General features: G+C 38.7%; 1 protein-coding gene across 1 annotated transcript; it reads left to right on the forward strand.

Moving 5' to 3' along the window:
• The first annotated feature begins 1451 nt into the window (after positions 1-1451).
• LOC121217264 (uncharacterized) lies at positions 1452-4225 on the forward strand. Its single transcript, XM_041092787.1, has 2 exons — positions 1452-1458; positions 1638-4225. Exons 1-2 carry the CDS (start codon positions 1452-1454, stop codon positions 4223-4225), a joined length of 2595 nt encoding a protein of 864 aa, XP_040948721.1.
• Positions 4226-18512: the final 14287 nt, after the last annotated feature.

Raw genomic sequence — 18512 nt, forward strand, 5'->3', positions numbered from 1 at the left:
AACAGATAAATTTGAGTGATTGATGGAAAACTAAAATTAACTAAATTAATTAACTACGAACACGACAAAGAATAGCTCATGAAAGAAAAAGATTAACAACCAAGAAGCGTAACAATTCTCAGAAAAGAATCTACCTATACTTTATTTGTCACTATCAATCTAAATCACACAATTTATTTACTTAGTTTCGTGATTTGTAAAAATTCCTAAATTATGCTAATATCTCTTTCGAGAGTAAAAGTAATAACTTTAAATTAATTAATTGAAATTTTTTTCTAATTAAAACTCATTTTGTTTGAACCAAAAAATTGGCAAAAAGAAGAAGAAGAAAGGTGCATGCTGATTGACATTGACTTAGCTATATGCCAAAATTATAATAATACATGGATTGAAGCTGGGTACAAGTAACCCCTTGCTTTGTTGACTTGACTTAAGTGATAAAAATTAATTTTATTTTTAATTTAAATACTTAATAAATATAAATTACTATGTTCAAATACCTCTATATACATTAGCCCGTTTTCTATATTTAGTTACATAACCATGTTTCTATGGTTTCATCGGTTGCAACAAGTCTAAATAGATTAAACATTTAATAATCTTATTAGAGACCACTAATGTAAGGTCCCAACTCCCAACATAAAAGTTAAGGTGTCTTGCTTTTTCACTATATCAATTTCTCTTCATTTTATAATGTCATTTGCTCAACCTCTCCAAACCTTCCATTGCTTTTCATAGCCATTCTCTGCAGCCTCTTGTCCTTGGAAATTCCTGTCCAGTGAGAGATGTAGAGTGACGTCTACAAGTATCGATATCACTGCTCATGTACTAATGCATAATTAGTAGATATTACATACTTGAAGTTGATGTTTAAAGTTCATAATCGGGTATTAAATTATAATCATTCGTATAATCAAAATCGATATAATAAACCTAAAAAAGTTATGATTGCGAATTATGAGATATTTTTATATTTTTTAGTATTTTTTATCTTTATTTTATCCTACATATTTGATGTTTATGATTTTCCCTCTCAACAATATTGTCTCAAAAATTTAAATGATGTGACTTATCATTGTAGGCATTTGAGTGGTCCAAATCTAAATCTAACTCTTTCGACTGTGTGAACGAGTCAAGGTCTCATCATCTAATTCAATTATCTTAATTAGATGATCATTTAAAATTCAATACTAGATTATTATACAATCAAAATCAAAATATGAATGAAAATAAATTATATAATTAATATATTAATTAAAAAAATTATATAATGAGTATTTACGGATTGACTTAGCTATAATAATAATCATAACCACTCGTTATTGGATTGAGGTTGAACACAAGTCTTGACTCTAAAACTTTATTTAATGTGATAAAATATAAATAAGTATTATTCATACGAATTTTTCCGCAAGCTCTTGTTCTTGGAAATTTCCTATGTCCAGTGAGAGATGTACAGTAATAACTATATATTTATGATCAATTTCGAAGTTTTTGCAATAAGTTCTTAATCACAGTCTTTCTGTCTGAAGAAATTCATGTCTATGGCTGTGGACTGTTCCATATTCTGTAGGACGAAACTTTGTTTTATTAATGCTTTCTGTTTATCATCTCCTCTTTCACATGTCTTCATGTAGTCTTCGGCACTGCAAATGAATTTGATTATGGCCTTCACTGTAACTCAATTGTTCATGAATCCAAACCAGCTGACGAGGAGTTCAATATCATGCCTTTCTCTGGACGTCAATATGGTTACTTCAGTGGTGGTGATAAAGTCCCAAATAATCCTCCTTCACGTTCCTACTCTGCACCCAAATCGAAAAGGCTCCGTTTCAAGACTCACCACGTATTTACAACCGAAGCTGATGATGTCTTTATGGTGGAAGGAAACCTGATTTTTCGAACCTCGTCTTACTATGAACGGAGTATCTCCTCTGGAAGCTCATACGTTCGTGGGACACTGGACTTCGATTTTCGAGGCTTCTGGTCTCGAACAACCGGGAAGCTTTGCATGGTGGGATCGAGTCATGCTTACTCCAAAGAAGGTAAACTGCTTCATCTTGCTGCTGTTCTTAAGATTAATAATCTTCAGACTTCAAGTAATATTAGTACTTTAGTCACCGGTACCATGGATAGCTTGAGTTCTGCTAATGATCCAACTCACTTTGAGCAAATATCACTGCTGATGTTTCCTCAAGTTAATTATGCTTACACCATGATTTCAAATCAGTTCAGTGAAGGGTGTCCTCGGGGAACCGATGTCCAACCGATGTCGTCCCTCCGCTTATTGCAAACTCGAACTATTTGTGATATGTTAGGTGGAAGCAATGCTTTCAAATTGGAGTATACTGGCAGTTGTAATTTTTCAAAGAGTTGCAATCCATTTGGTGATGGTATTGGATCAGTAGTATCATTGCGTATGATTCAGTGCTCAAACGATAGGCAAAGCTTGAGGCTTCTGATAGAATTTCGGAACGATAGCTATCAGGGATACTATAGCTCTCCCAATCTCAACACTTCATTAATTGGAGAAGGATCTTGGGATGCAAAGAGTAATCGGCTTTGTATCATTGCTTGCCGAATCTATGATGCATGGAGCTCCTTGGAGAAGTCTCATGTTGGAGACTGCACGACACGGATGAGCTTAAGATTCCCGGCAATCTTGTCTATCAGAAACACAAGCACCATTGTAGGAGAAATTTGGAGTGAGAAGCCTAGGAATGAAGGTGGTTTCTTTGATAGGGTCGAGTTCCGAAATACTGGACGTTATGGAGGACGAATTCAACTTCAAGGTTTGAAATATGTATACACGGAAATGGCCGAAGTGAAGAAATCATGTCCAAAGAAGAATCCTAAGACTAAAAGCAGTAGGGAACACTACCCAGATGGCTATTCTGGTAATCTGGGTTTTAGAATGTCGATCATCAAAGGTTCCAAAGGAAGAATCGGATGGGGTTCTTCGGTTCCTCTTGCGGTAGGTGATCAGCAAGATCAGAGATTTCCATCTCTAATACCATCCTCAAGCTCAAAGCCTAAAAGTTCTCGCGTTGAATCCGATTCCAGCAGTGGCTTGCTTAATATCAGCTATAAAATGAGTATCATGCTGCGTAGTTCGGAATTGGATGGTGGCCTTAATACGGTTAACGAATCTTCAAATGAATATTTGAAAACCGAAATCCGAATTTCTGCTGAAGGGGTTTATGATACAGCAACAGGTAGCCTATGCATGGTTGGCTGCAGACATTTAAGGTCAGGTGACAAAACATTTTCAAGCCATTCGATGGATTGCAAGATCCTGGTGAAAATCAATTTTCCTCCATTGAACTCGGACAGGAGAAGTAAGATCAAAGGAAGCATCGAAAGCACACGTGAAGAAATCGATCCTCTATCCTTCAAGCCCCTGCAGTTTTCGGGAAGAGCTTATTATCGCAGTTGGGTTACGGAATCAATTTCGAGAATGGATTTGGAGATGGACATGTTGGTAATATCCAATTCTCTTGCAATTATCTTTGTAGCATTTCAAATCCTTCATGTCAGGAAGCACCGTGGCATTGGTCCTTTGGTTTCACTTCTAATGCTTGTTATTCTAGCCCTGGGGCACTTGATCCCTTTGGTTCTAAACCTCGAAGCAATGTTCATTCAAGATAGCAAGAGATCGGTCTTGATTAGAGGTGGAAGGTGGCTCGAAATGAACGAGATTATCATTAGAGTCGTTACCATGGTGGCTTTTCTGCTGCAAGTCCGTCTTCTGATGCTCTCATGGACTGCTAGATGCTCCACTGAAAAGAAAAAGACCTTGTGGATTGCAGAGAAAAGGGGGCTGTATGTGTGTGTTCCGGTGTACGTAATTGGAGCTATTATCGCCTTTTCGGTTAAGTCAAGGCAGAATGGACACCGAACAGTAAGGGCAAGGCATTCTTGGTACTACATAAATAAAATCATTTTGGGGAATTCAAGAGCTTATGCTGGTTTGATACTGGATGCCTTTCTTTTCCCTCAAATCATCTTCAACATGTTCCACAACTCGAGAGAACTGGCTCTTTCTCGACTCTTTTACATCGGAATCACCCTTGTTCGCCTCATACCCCATGGATATGATCTGTACAGAGCAAACAAATATGCTGATATAGATGACTCGTACATGTACGGAGTTCATGGTGCAGATTACTACTCAACTGCTTGGGACTTCATTATTATATTGTGTTGGGTACATTCTTTGCTGTGATCATACACTACCAACAGCGCCTCGGTGGTCAATATTTCCTTCCGAAGAGATTCCAAGAATCTGTGATAGATGAGGAATTTCAGATAGATGAGGAATTTCCGGTAGATTCGGAAGAACAATTGCCATTGTGATATAACACCTAGTGCATGCTTTAAGTACTAAATACTTTTGTTACCATGGACTTGTTTTTAGTACTGATTCGAAATAATAAATAGAAATGTTCTACAAAATGTTCTATTGTTGCTTGGGTGAGGGTTAGGTAAGAATATATGTCCAATATGAATAAATTTGAAGAGTACATCTCCTTATCCATGTTTAAATATATATCCAACATGTTTAAATATGAATAAATTTGAAGAGTACATCTCCTTATCCATGTTTAAATATGTATCCAACATGGATACAAAGAGAATATTTAAACTGATAATAATTCATTAATCATACGAAGTCCATAGATATGACCATTCCATCATAGTGTACAATGAGACTCAGACATAAGACAAACAGGCATGAAAACGCACTCAATGTCTCAAACTACAACAACAAAACACCAATTTATTCAACTCAATTTCATTATTTTTAGGTCCTAATATTGCTATGGACTAAAACATCATGGTTCTATGTCTACTTAATGAGTGCCACATGTGCAGTTTGTGCAGCTGCAGCTATCTCCACACTTGCACTTGCCATCGTTCCCTGCCACAGCCTTGACCACTACAGTGCTGATGTAGCTGCAAAGAAATATCACAACAGATTATATTTAAGCATATGTGTGTTGAGAGCTGGACTGCAATGCAACATGAAGCCAGCAGCTATCGAGCTCAGCTCATTTTGCTTGGTGCGCAAGAATGAAACTCAACCGAATGAAGCAACCGATTTTAATCATTTTGTTGTAATGATATTTAGCTTAGTTCAATTGTAACCAACTCTTAAAGTTAGTAGGATTAAGTTTATGATTTGATTTTTGATGTAAAAGCTGATATGTCAGCTTATCTTTTTAGTTGTTTAAGTTTGTATTAGTTAAGCATTAGTGGAGGCAGTTAGATTATTAGGTAACTGTCATTTGAGCCAAAATTGTAACTCCTTTTTATTTCAAATTTGAATGAAAAAATGGCAATGTTCAGTTACAAAAAAAAATTTGTCTGTGCATTCAAGTTTCTTGCTGTTCTGCTTGTTTTCCTTTTGCTCGATCACCTTTGCTTCTGTCTTGTTACTTTGTTTGCTGTAAATGCTGCCAATGTTCCAACAAATGGTATCATGAGCCTGAATCTTTGAGGGGCCTTTGTATGCAATCTGTTGTGTTCAAATTAAAACCAACAGCAAAGTTCAAGATTTAAAAAGATCGAAGCTTTTTAAACTCAGTTTAGCAGGATGAATTTTACTCCACCACCTCCACCAGTGTTCACTGGAGAAAACTATCACATTTGGATAGTCAAAATGAAGACTTACCTTCAGGCATACGATCTTTGGAGTGTGATCGAGAATGATGCTGAACCACCTCCATTGAGAGCTAATCCCACTATAGCACAAATGAGACAGCATGCAGAGGAGAGAGCCAAGAAGCACAAGGCTATGGCTTGTTTGCAAAATGGAGTCTCTGATGTGATATTCACTCGCATCATGGCCTGTGACTCACCTAAGCAGGCCTGAGAGAAGTTGAAGGAGGAGTTCATGGGAGTTCATGGGGACTGACAAGACAAGGCAACAACAAGTGATTAATCTCAGGAGAGACTTTGAGAATTTGAGAATGAAGGAATCTGAGACCATCAAGTAGTACTCAGACAGGATAATGACCATTGTCAACAGCATTAGGCTCCTGGGAGTGGACTTCACAGAGAGCAGAATTGTTGAAAAAGTTATCACAACTCTCCCTGAGAAATTCGAGTAAAAAATCTCTTCACTTGAGGACTCAAGGGACTTATCAGCCATTTCATTGTCTGAGCTGATAAACTTCTTGTATGCATTTGAGCAAAGGAGGGCAAATAGGCAGGAGGAGAATCCTGAGGCTACTTTCCAGGCTAAAGCCAGTGAAAGCTCGAGTGTGAGTGCAAAAGGCAAGAAGCCTTGGCACAATAGAAGGGTCAAGTCAGGAAGAGATGAAGCAAAAAGAGTGTTCCCACCATGTGTTCACTGCAAGAAGACAACACATTCAGAAAAGTATTGTTGGTTTAGGCCAGATATCCAGTGCAGAAAGTGCAAGCAGTTTGGCCATGTTGAGAAGGTGTGCAAGGGCAAACCAAGGGAGGCTGCTCTGCAACAAGCTAGACCTGCTGAGGACATGCAAGCTCAGGAGGAGCATGTATTCACAGCAACCTGTTTTGTTGGCACAACTAGGGCCAGCAATGATTGGCTACTAGACAGTGGCTGCTCACATCATATGGCAGTAGATGAGAAGCTGTTTAAGGGCCTAGACAGAAGCTTTCACTCGAGGATCAGAATTGGAGATGGCAAGCTGATTGAAGCTAAGGGCAAGGGCAATGTGTTGGTTAGCACTGGTTCAGGTAAGAAGCTAATATCATATGTACTTTTTGTACCTGACTTAGACCAGAATCTGCTTAGTGTAGGCCAATTGGTTGAAAAAGGGTATACCTTGGTCTTTAAAAATGGTTGCTGCATTGTTCAACACATGAATGGTCTGGAGTTAGTCACAGTCTCTATGACTGATAGGTGCTTCATGCTGGATGTTAGCCAAGTAAAAAGGAAGGCATACACCAGCCTTGCTGACAACACTGACTTATGGCATAGGAGACTTGGCCATACCAACTTCAGATCTATTTATCTGCTACATAGGCTAAATTTGGTTGATGACATTTCAAAGATTGAGGTTAGTGGGAATGTTTGTGAGGTTTGTCAGCTTGGTAAGCAGGCTATACTGCCTTTTCCTGCTGACAGTGCTTGGAGAGCTCAGAATAAGCTCGAATTGGTGCACTCTGATGTTTGTGGTCCCATAAGAATACCTTCAATCAATGAGAACAGGTACTTTGTCCTGTTTATAGATGATTTAACAAGGTTGTGCTGGGTCTACTTCTTGAAGCAAAAGTCAGAAGTGTTTGAAGCCTTCTGCAAATTTAAGGCATATGCTAAAAATCAGTCAGGCTGCAAAATTAGAGCCTTAAGGACTGATAATGGCTCTGAATATGTGTCTGAGAGATTTCAGAAGCTTTGTGACAATGCTGGGATTCATCATCAACTTACAACAGTCTATACTCCTCAACAGAATGGAGTCTGTGAGAGGAAGAATAGGACTGTGCTGAACATGGCCAGGTGTCACTTGTTTAAAGGCAAGCTTCCAAGCCAGTTTTGGGCTGAGGCAGTTAACACCTCAGTGTACTTGCTCAACAGGCTGCCAACTCGAGCAGTCAAGGATAAGACTCCTTTTGAGGCCTGGCATAGAGTCAAACCAGTTGTAACACACCGAAAAGTGTTTGGCTGTGTGTGTTATACTCTTATTCTAGTAGAGAAGAGGACTAAGCTCGAGAGTAGGGCTGCGCCAGGAATCTTTGTTGGCTATAGCAGCAACAAGAAGGGTTATAAAGTGTATGATCCTACAGCAAAGAAGGTCTTAGTTAGCAGGGATGTGAAATTTGGTAAGGATAAGGTGTGGAATTGGAATGGTGTTGAAGCTGATATGTCTGAAATGGACCAGTTAGACTTGGTTGTTGAACCTGCAGAAGAAGGACCAAGTGATGATGCTGTTGATGATACACCAGTAAGGGGCACCAGAACTTTGGCTGATGTTTATTAGAGGTACAATTTTGCTGTGATTGAGCCCTCAGACTTTGAAGAGGCTGTTAAGGACAAAAGCTGGATGAAGGCTATGGAAGCTGAGTTGGAAATGATCAATAAAAATCAGACATAGGAATTGGTGAGCAGACTAGAACACAAGAAGGTCATAGGAGTCAAATGGGTGTACAGGGCCAAGTACAATGCTGATGGCTCACTGAGCAAGTACAAGGCCAGGCTTGTAGTGAAGGGCTACAGTCAGCAATATGGAGTGGATTTTTTGGAGACATTTGCACCAGTAGCAAGACTGGATACAATCAAGCTGCTATTTGCTTTAGCAGTTCAGAAGAAGTGGAGGGTTCATCAATTTGATGTAAAGTCGGCATTCCTGAATGGTTTTCTCAAGGAGGAGACCTTCATCGAGCAACCAGAAGGTTTTGAAGTTGCTGGACATGAAGACAAAGTATACAAGCTGAGAAAGGCCCTTTGTGGCCTGAAATAGGCACCAAGGGCCTGGTATGACAGAGTTGATGCTTACCTGACCAAGCTTGGATTTATGAAGAGTCTTAGTGAGCCTACTCTGTATGTTAAAAGGTCAGAATTTGAAACCTTGCTGATTGTCTCCTTGTATGTGGATGATTTGTTAGTGACAGGGAGCAAAGTTGAGCTCATTGATGAGTTCAAGGTTCAAATGCAGCAAGTGTTTGAGATGACTGATTTGGGGGTCATGACATACTTCCTTGGTATGGAAGTTCACCAATCTGATCGAGGCATCTTCATCAGCCAACACACATTTGCTTTGAAGATTCTTGGCAAATTTTGCACGCAAAACTGTAAAGCAGCAAGTACACCTATGGCTCATGGAGAAAACTTGACTAGCAGTGGTGATCAGCAAAGGGTGGATGAGAGGCATTATCGAAGCCTAGTAGGCTGCTTGTTGTATCTAATAGCAACCAGGCCAGACATCATGTTTGGTGTTAGTTTGCTATCGAGGTTCATGCACTGCTGTAATGAGACACATTTGAAGGCTGCAAAAAGGGTTCTTAGATACATCAAAGGCTCAGCTAACCTTGGGGTGATGTTTGAAAGTGGGAAGGAATTAAAATTGGAAGGCTACTGTGACAGTGACTGGGCAGGATCCCTCGATGACATGAAGAGTACCTCTGGATACTTCTTCACACTTAGATCGGGCATGTTTTGCTGGAGTTCAAAGAAGCAACAAACTGTTGCTCAGTCCACAGCTGAAGCAGAGTACATTGCTGTAGCAGCAGTAGTCAATCAGGCCATTTGGCTTAGGAAGTTGCTTCAGGATCTTAATGAAACACAAGCTGATGCAACTGAAATTTGGGTGGACAACCAGACAGCAGTTGCCATAGCCAAGAATCCTGTGTTCCATGGTAAAACTAAATATTTTAAAATTAAACTGCATTTTGTTCGAGAAGCTGGACAAGCAAAGGAAGTCAACCTTGTGCATTGCAGCTCAGGGGCACAATTGGCTGATATACTGACCAAACCCTTAGGGGCTGCTCGATTTGAATTATTGAGAAGTGCAATTGGAATGTGTTGCATACAGTCCAAGGAAGAGTGTTGAGAGCTGGACTGCAATGCAACATGAAGCCAGCGGCTATCAAGCTCAGCTCATTTTGCTTGGTGCGCAAGAATGAAACTCGACCGAATGAAGTAACCGATTTTAATCATTTTGTTGTAATGATATTTAGCTTAGTTCAATTGTAACCAACTCTTAAAGTTAGTAGGATTAAGTTTATGATTTGATTTTTGATGTAAAAGCTGATATGTCAGCTTATCTTTTTAGTTGTTTAAGTTTGTATTAGTTAAGCATTAGTGGAGGCAGTTAGATTATTAGGTAACTGTCATTTGAGCCAAAATTGTAACTCCCTTTTATTTCAAATTTGAATGAAAAAACGGAAATGTTCAGTTGCAAAAAAAAATTTGTCTGTGGATTCAAGTTTCTTGCTGTTCTGCTTGTTTTCCTTTTGCTCAATCACCTTTGCTTCTGTCTTGTTACATTGTTTGCTGTAAATGCTTCCAATGTTCCAACAATGTGTTCGACTGTGCAAGACATAGCTCCTTTTTTTGCTTCTCTAGGCAAGAATATGATTACTTATCCAAATGGGTTCAATTTTGGTTAAATTATTCAATATTGGTCCTAATATACCTCTTTTCAGTCTCAATGACCAAGCTATTTCCTTTCTTCCTGTAAGCATAACAAAAAAAGCCTTCAGTTTTAATGATAATTGATTGCAAACTCATGCATTTAGTCACATCAACCTTAATAAATTTATATCTTATCTATGAAAAAATTTATAATTAAATTTCGACCGTTATTAAATATTTTTTTTGAATTTTCCCTAGTAGTATGCAGCTAAAAAACATGCAGAACTAATTTAGGAACAATAACAAAATCAAAGAACCACACACAACAGTAGAAACTGGTCGAAAGCTGATGATGGAAGGATGATTTCTTGCACGCACTGGCTCTTGTCAGAGTAGTCGCAGTTGCCGCACTTTCCAGACATGGTGAATTTGAAAGAGTTGAGAGGTAAAAAGTTTGTTTGAGTTTCTAAAGTAGTTAAGCTAACTTGCGATGTATATCTAAAGCTATGCACTTGTTGTATTTATAGAAGAGGAAGTACATTGAAATGGTGCAAAGGGAAGGCATCTGTAGGGGCCCAAGCAGGCATAAGAGAAGCACACGCCTCTGTTACAAGAGTTCAAAGGATAGGAATCTTTGTTGGAACAATGGCAGCATGTATCAACCCAATTAGCAAGCAGAACCAAATGAGATCGAAGCAGAAAAGAAAACAAAGCAAAAACAATAAACAAAACTTGAATATTCAGCAAAATGTAACTGAACAACTTAACTTTTTCATTCAAATTTGAAAAACATATACTGGAGTTACAATTTGACTTAGTTGATAGTTACCTAATGATATAACTGCTCCCACTTAAACTAAACTAATACAAGCTTAAGTCAAATACAAAGATAAGCTGACATACCAGCTTTTACATAAAAAATCCAATCACAAACTTAATCCTACTAACTTTGGAAGCTAGTTAAAACTGAACTAAGTAAAATTACATAGCAACAAAATGACCAAATTAGATTACTTCATTCGGTCCAGTTTCATCCTTGCGCACCAAGCAATGCTGCTGAGCTCGATGGCCAACCATGCTGCTGGTTTCATGCTGTAATACAGTCCAGCTTTTAACACTCCTCCTTGGACTGTATGTAACACATACCAATTGCACTTCTCAATGCCTCAAAGCAAGCAACTCCTAAGGGCTTAGTTAGCATATTAGCCAATTGTGCCCCTGAGCTACAATGAACAAGGCTGACTTCCCTTGTTTGCTCAGCCTCTCGAACAAAATGCAACTTAATCTTAAAGTGCTTAGTTTTACCATGGAACACAGGGTTCTTAGCTATGGCAACTGCTGATTAATTGTCCACCCAAATCTCAGTTGCTTCAGCTTGAGTTTCATTAAGGTCTTGAAGCAGTTTCCTAAGCCAAATGGCCTGATTAGCAGCTGTTGCAGCTACAATGTACTCTGCTTCAGCTGTAGATTGAGCAACAGTCTATTGCTTCTTTGAACTCCAGCAAAACACACTCGATCCAAGTATGAAGAAGTATCCAGAGGTACTCTTCATGTCATAAAGGGATTCTGCCCAGTCACTGTCTGAATAACCTTCAAGTTTCAACTCCTTTCCACTTTTAAACTTTACACCAAAGTTTGCTGTCCCTTTGATGTATCTAAGGAGCCTCTTTGCAGCCTTCAAATGAGCCTCATTACAGCAGTGCATGAACCTTGATAGCAAACTGACACCAAATACAATGTTTGGCCTAGTTGCTGTTAAATACAACAGGCAACCTACTAGGCTTCGATACTGCCTTTCATCAACCCTTTCTTGATCGCCACTACTAGTCAGTTTTTCTCTTTGAGCCACAGGTGTGCTTACTGTTTTACAGTTCTGCATACAAAATTTAACAAGGATCTTCAAAGCAAATGTGTGTTGGCTGATGAAGATGCCTCGATCAGACTGGTGCACTTCTATTCCAAGGAAGTATGTCATGATCCCTAAGTCAGTCATCTCAAACACTTGCTGCATTTGAACCTTGAACTCATCAATGAGCTTAGTTTTGCTCCCTGTCACTAATAAATCATCCACATACAAGGAAACAATCAACAAGGTCTCCTGTTCTAACTTCTTAACATAAAGGGTAGGTTCATTAGGACTTTTCACAAATCCAAGTTTGGACAGATAGGTGTCAACTCTGTCATACCAGGCTCTTGGCCTGCTTCAGGCCATAAAGAGCCTTTCTCAGCCTGCACACCTTGTCTTCATGTCCAGCAATCTTAAATCCATCTGGTTGCTCAATGAAGATCTCCTCCTTGGGAAAACCATTCAGAAATGCTGATTTCACATCCAATTGGTGAACCCTCCAATGTTTCTGAGCTGCTAAAGCAAATAGGAGCTTGATTGTGTCCAGTCTTGCTACTGGTGCAAATGTCTCCAAGAATTTAACACTATATTGCTGATTGTAGCCCTTCACCACAAGCCTAGCCTTAACACCTATGACCTTCTTATGGTGTTACGCCTAGTCTTAACACCATATTGCTATTAATTGTGCTTGTTCAATGAGCCATCACCATTATATTTGGCTCTGTACACCCACTTAACACCTATGACCTTCTTGTGGTCTTATCTGTCACTAATTCCCATGTTTGATTCTTGTTTATCATCTCCAACTTAGTTTCCATAGCTTTCATCCAGTTCCTATCTTTGGCAGCCTCTTCAAAATCTGTAGGCTCGATCACAGCAATACTACACCTCTAATAAACATCAGTCAAGGTTCTGGTGCCCCTCACTGGTGTATCATCAATAGTATCATCAATTGGTCCCTTTTCTGTATGCTCAATAACCAAGTCCATCTGATCCATTTCAAACATGACTGCCTCAGTACCATTCCAGTTCCACACCTTTTCTTCATCAAATTTCACATCTCTGCTGACTAAGACCTTCTTTGTTGAAGGATCATACACTCTATAACCCTTCTTGTTACTGCTGCAGCCAACAAAGACTCATGAAATAGCTCTGCTCTCGAGCTTGGTTCTCTTTTCCACTAGAACATGTGTATAGCACACATAGCCAAAAACTTTCAGATGAGTTACCACTGGTTTGACTCCATGCCAAGCCTCAAAAGGTGATTTACCCTTGACTGCTCGAGTTGGCAGCCTATTGAGCAGGTATACTGAGGTGTTGACTGCCTCAGCCCAAAACTGACTTGGAAGCTTGCTTTGAAACAACAAGCATCTGGTCATGTTTAGCACTGTTCTATTTTTCCTTTCACAAACTCCATTCTGTTAAGGAGTATAGACTGTTGTAAGCTGATGGTGAATCCCAGCATTTTCACAAAGCTTCTGAAATCTATCAGACACATATTCAGAGCCATTATCAGTCCTCAAGGCTCTAATTTTACAACTTGACTGATTTTCAGCATATGCCTTAAATTTGCAGAAGGCCTCAAATACCTCTGACTTTTGCTTCAAGAAGTAGACCCAACACAACCTTGTTAGATCATCTATAAACAGGTAAAATACCCGTTGTCACTGATTGAAGGTGTTCTCATAGGACCACAAACATCAGAATGCACTAATTCGAGCTTATCTTGAGCTCTCCAAGCACTGTTAATAGGAATATGCAGTCTAGCCTGCTTACCAAGCTGACAAACCTCACAAACAGTCCCACTAGCTTCAATTTTAGACATGTCTTCAACCAAATTTAGTCTATGCAACATATCAATGGATCTGAAATTAGCTTGGCCTAATCTCTTATGCCACAAGTCAGTGCTATCAGCAAGGCTGGTGTATGCCTTTCTTTCCACTTGGCTAACATCCAGCATGAAGCATTTATCAGCCATAGAGACTGTAACTAGCTCCTGACCATGCATGTCTTGAACAATACAATAGCCATCCTTAAAGACCAATGTATAGCCCTTTTCAACTAATTGGCCTACACTAAGCAAGTTCTGGTCTAAGTTAGGTACAAAGAGCACATCAGTGATTAGCTTGTTACCTGAGCCAGTGTTGACCAACACATTGCATTTGCCTTTAACCACAATTAGCTTCCCATATCCAATTCTGATCTTCGAGTAGAAGCTTCTGTCTAGCCCTTTAAACAGCTTCTCATTAGCTGCCATATGGTGTGAGCAGCCACTGTCTAGTAGCCAATCATTGCTGGCCTTTATTGTACCAACAAAACAAGTTACTGTAAACACATGCTCCTCTTGAGTTTGCAAATCCTCAGCAGGTCGAGCCTGTTGCTGAGTGACCTCCTTTGGCCTGCCCTTGCACACCTTTTCCACATGACCAAACTGCTTGCACTTCTTGCATTGGATGTCTGGCCTAAACCAACAGTATTTTTCTGAATGAGTTGTCTTTTTGCAGTGAACACATGGTGGAAACACCCTTTTTGCTTCATCTCTTCTTGGTTTGACCCTCCTATTGTGCCAAGGCTTTTTGCCTTTTGCACTTGAACTCGAGCCTTCACTGGCTTTTGCCTGGAAAGTAGCTTTAGGATTTTCCTCCTGTCTATTTGCCCTCCTTTACTCAAGTGCATACAGGGAGTTTATCAGCTCAGAAAATGAAATGGCTAATAAGTCCCTCGAGTCCTCAATTGAAGAGATCTTTGACTCAAATTTCTCAGGGAGAGTTGTGATGACCTTTTCAACAACTCTGCTCTCTATGAAGTCCACTCCAAGGAGCCTTATGCTGTTGTCAATGGCCATTATTCTGTCTGAGTACTGCTTAATGGTCTCAGACTCCTTCATCCTCAAATTCTCAAAGTCTCTCTTGAGATTGATCACCTGTTGCTGCTTTATCTTGTCAGTCCCCATGAACTCCTCCTTTAGCTTCTTCCATGCCTGCTTTGGTGAGTCACGGGCCATGATGCGAGTGAATATCACATTAGACACTCCATTTTACAGACAGGCCATAACCTTGTGCTTCTTGGATCGCTCCTCAGCATGCTGCCTCATTTGAGCAATAGTGGGATTGGCTCTCAATGGAGGTGGTTCAGCTTCATTCTCGATTCCACTCCAAAGATCGTGTGCCTGGAGGTATGTTTTTATTTTAACTATCCAGATGTGATAGTTTTCTCCAGTGAACGCTGGTGGAGGTGGTGGAGTGAAACTCATTCTTCTTGTTTGAGTTTAACTGCTTTAATCTTCTCTAATTTTAAGCTTTGCTTTTGGTTTTGGTTTGAACACAACAAAATGCAAAGGCCCCTCAAAGACTCGGGCTCATGATACTATTTGTTGGAACAATGGCAGCATGTATCAACCCAATTAGCAAGCAAAACCAAATGAGATCGAAGCAGAAAAGAAAACAAAGCAAAAGTAATAAACAAGACTTGCATATTCAGCAAAATGTAACTGAACAACTTAACTTTTTCATTCAAATTTGAAAAACATATACTGGAGTTACAATTTGACATAGTTGACAGTTACCTAATGATATAACTGCTCCCACTTAAACTAAACTAATACAAGCTAAAGTCAAATACAAAGATAAGCTGACATACTAGCTTTTACATAAAAAATCCAATCACAAACTTAATCCTACTAACTTTAGAAGCTAGTTAAAACTGAACTAAGTAAAATTACATAACAACAAAATGGCCCAATCAGATTACTTTATTTGGTCCAATTTCATCCTTGCGCACCAAGCAATGCTGCTGAGCTCGATGGCCAACCATGCTACTGGTTTCATGTTGCAATGCAGTCCAGCTTTCAACAATCTTGATAATGGAGGCAAAGGAATGGTTGGCTTACTGTCCTCCTTTTATGTCTATATCATTTGGAATTTTCTTTTAGGTTGTCTTTTAGAATGTAATCCCAAAATCTATGCAATACGGACTCTACCCAAAAAGAAAAATCAAATTCAACTTTGAATTGGTGCTGCCTTATCAGGATCATAGTTTTCAAAGACATTAGGATTTTGATCTAAATAAAAATCTTACAAATAAATAAGTGATGTGTATTTGAGAGCACCAAAAATATCCTATTCCTATAAAATAACAAAAAGAATAATATAAGGTAAGTAGGGTCAAATCCTTCGGGACTGGACTTGTACAAGTTCCTTTTTCTCGAGAAACTAAGTAGTGTCGTGCCCAAGAAAAACGACATACCTGAAAAAAAATAGAATTAAAAGTTTGGTTGAATTGACATTACGTAAATTGAAATTAAAATTGTAAAAGTAAATAGAGTTGAGAAAAGAGAGTTTTTGATGGAGAGATTTCAACCTTCGATTATCTCGATCCTCTTTCGGTTCAATCCTAGGCTTTTAGGTGATCCTTCTTGAACAGAATAAGCCAGTTATAATGGAAGAGGATGCCCACGACCACTAGCTCCACTTAAGTTTTAGACTTACGATTTAGAGGAACTTGACCCTAGCCAACCATTGCTTCTGTGGACCGTCTTACACTAGATCATCACTTCTCAATGGCGAATGCCACACAATCTTGTCTCTTGGGCTCGACAACCACTGACACAGTAGGCTAACGAACTGACTATGCAACCTTATCAACACATACAAAGCGGCCGCCTTTGCACAAGATTAAAAAATAACTTTTGAAGGGACATGGACGAAGTGTCAGTCCTGTAGTACGGAGAAACGATGAATACTCGTTGAAAAGACTAAGTTCAGATTCTAAGCCTCATGAATCCTTTTGGGGAATCTCAAAAACCTTTGGCTAGATTAATTTAGTGGCTCATGCTTTTTGGGAAAAAAGAAATAAAATTAATAAAAATGAAATTTTATTGAATAAACGAAAGGAACAAAGCTAGAGCTTTTTGGGAGAGGGAGCTTTTACAGAAAAGATAGTGAAATTGGTGTCAATCCATCCCCTATTTATAGTACTCAGAAGACATAGTTTATTCCTATCTAAATTTTAAAAGATAAATAAAGATAAAATCTAAAATTAAATCTTAACAATAATCCTAATATAATTAAAATTTAAATAGAGTAGTGTGTTTATAAAATCTCTTCTTTAAACTGTTGCCCCCCAAGTCTTCCACACTTTGCATTTTCAGCACCATTTCTTTCCTAGTTCGCATGTTGGCCCATTTTATCTTCAAATTCATGCTTTTGGCCCCTAAATTTTCTTTTTCCTTCAATTTAGTCCCTACAAAATAAAACACCATAAATAGCTCAAAATAGTAGGATCATACTCAAAATAAATATGTAATTAATACATAAAAATATGTCATTCCAGAGTATTACCAATAAGAATTAATTGCACTAAAAATTTTAAAACGTTCTAATTATGTCTCCACACTATCACACTATCGTACTGTAACAGAGTCAGTTGACATAGGAGTCCATGCGTTATAAAACAGATTTATCAAAACTTAACAAATAATATCAGATTTTTCATGAAGTCACATGCACGGTTATAAGTTAGAGTCAATACCAATCAATTCAACATATTCGTATATCACATGTTCTTAAGCAACAAAGTAACGTAAAGGAACACCAACAAACTTAACTGAATACAAATTGTACCTAGATAATTCCCATGCATTAAGCAAGGGCACATTATGTTCTGACAGACCCTACTTACTTAGGTTCAACATAGCAGACATATGTATAGATCACAAGTTATTCATCATTAGATTATCAGATATCAAATTATATAGCTTAATTATGATCGTACGGACCCTACAGTAGGCCTGTGTTCGTTTCGAATGATGCTTGTGGCCTGAGGAAAAAATTTCAAATATTGGTCCACACGTTTGTGTGGTTTCACATGGCTTGGAAAGCTGGCTCGCGTGCCTCCATATGGTTTGGCACACGCCCGTGTGCTTGCCCGTGTGGTCCTAATTTGCAAATAGTGGGTTACACGGCCTAGACACATGCTAGTGTCATTGGCCTATGTGAATCCTACTCAACACATAAACACACATGGTCTGGACACACGCCCTGACACAAACTTTAAATCAAACTTATAGGTAACGAATTGAACCAGAAAGTAGAAGTCTAATCTCGTACGTGATCAATTTGGCGTAACATAACAAAAAAGAAAGGTAGTTTGAAGAGAATAATCAAAATGAAAAAAATAAAGAAAGAACAGAGGAATGGTAACAATAGAAACGAAAAGTAAAAAGAAAAACTAAACATAGGTCATTAAACCAGCAAGCTCATTCTTGTCATCAATTGACTAAATTTAACTTTTAACCCACATGTCCAAAGACAGTGGTTTAATCAAAGTAGCAAAATTTCAAGAGATAAGATTCGAACCTAGAACCTCACATACATAACTAGAACACTTAACCACTAAACCAAACCAATTTACTTACCAAAAATTTCCAAAGTCTAAACTCAAACCGAGGGATGACCACTCTTGGTTTCAAAACTCAATTTCTTCTAACCCGATTTTTGGGATGTTACATATATCACATATGTTGACACCACTTACTGGGGGTGCTAAGGCTTCTTTTGCCTGCCCCAACTATACCCCTGATTTTGTTTTCTCAAATTTCACTTT

Source organism: Gossypium hirsutum, chromosome D05 (assembly GCF_007990345.1).
Source record: "Gossypium hirsutum isolate 1008001.06 chromosome D05, Gossypium_hirsutum_v2.1, whole genome shotgun sequence".
Taxonomy (NCBI): domain Eukaryota; kingdom Viridiplantae; phylum Streptophyta; class Magnoliopsida; order Malvales; family Malvaceae; genus Gossypium; species Gossypium hirsutum.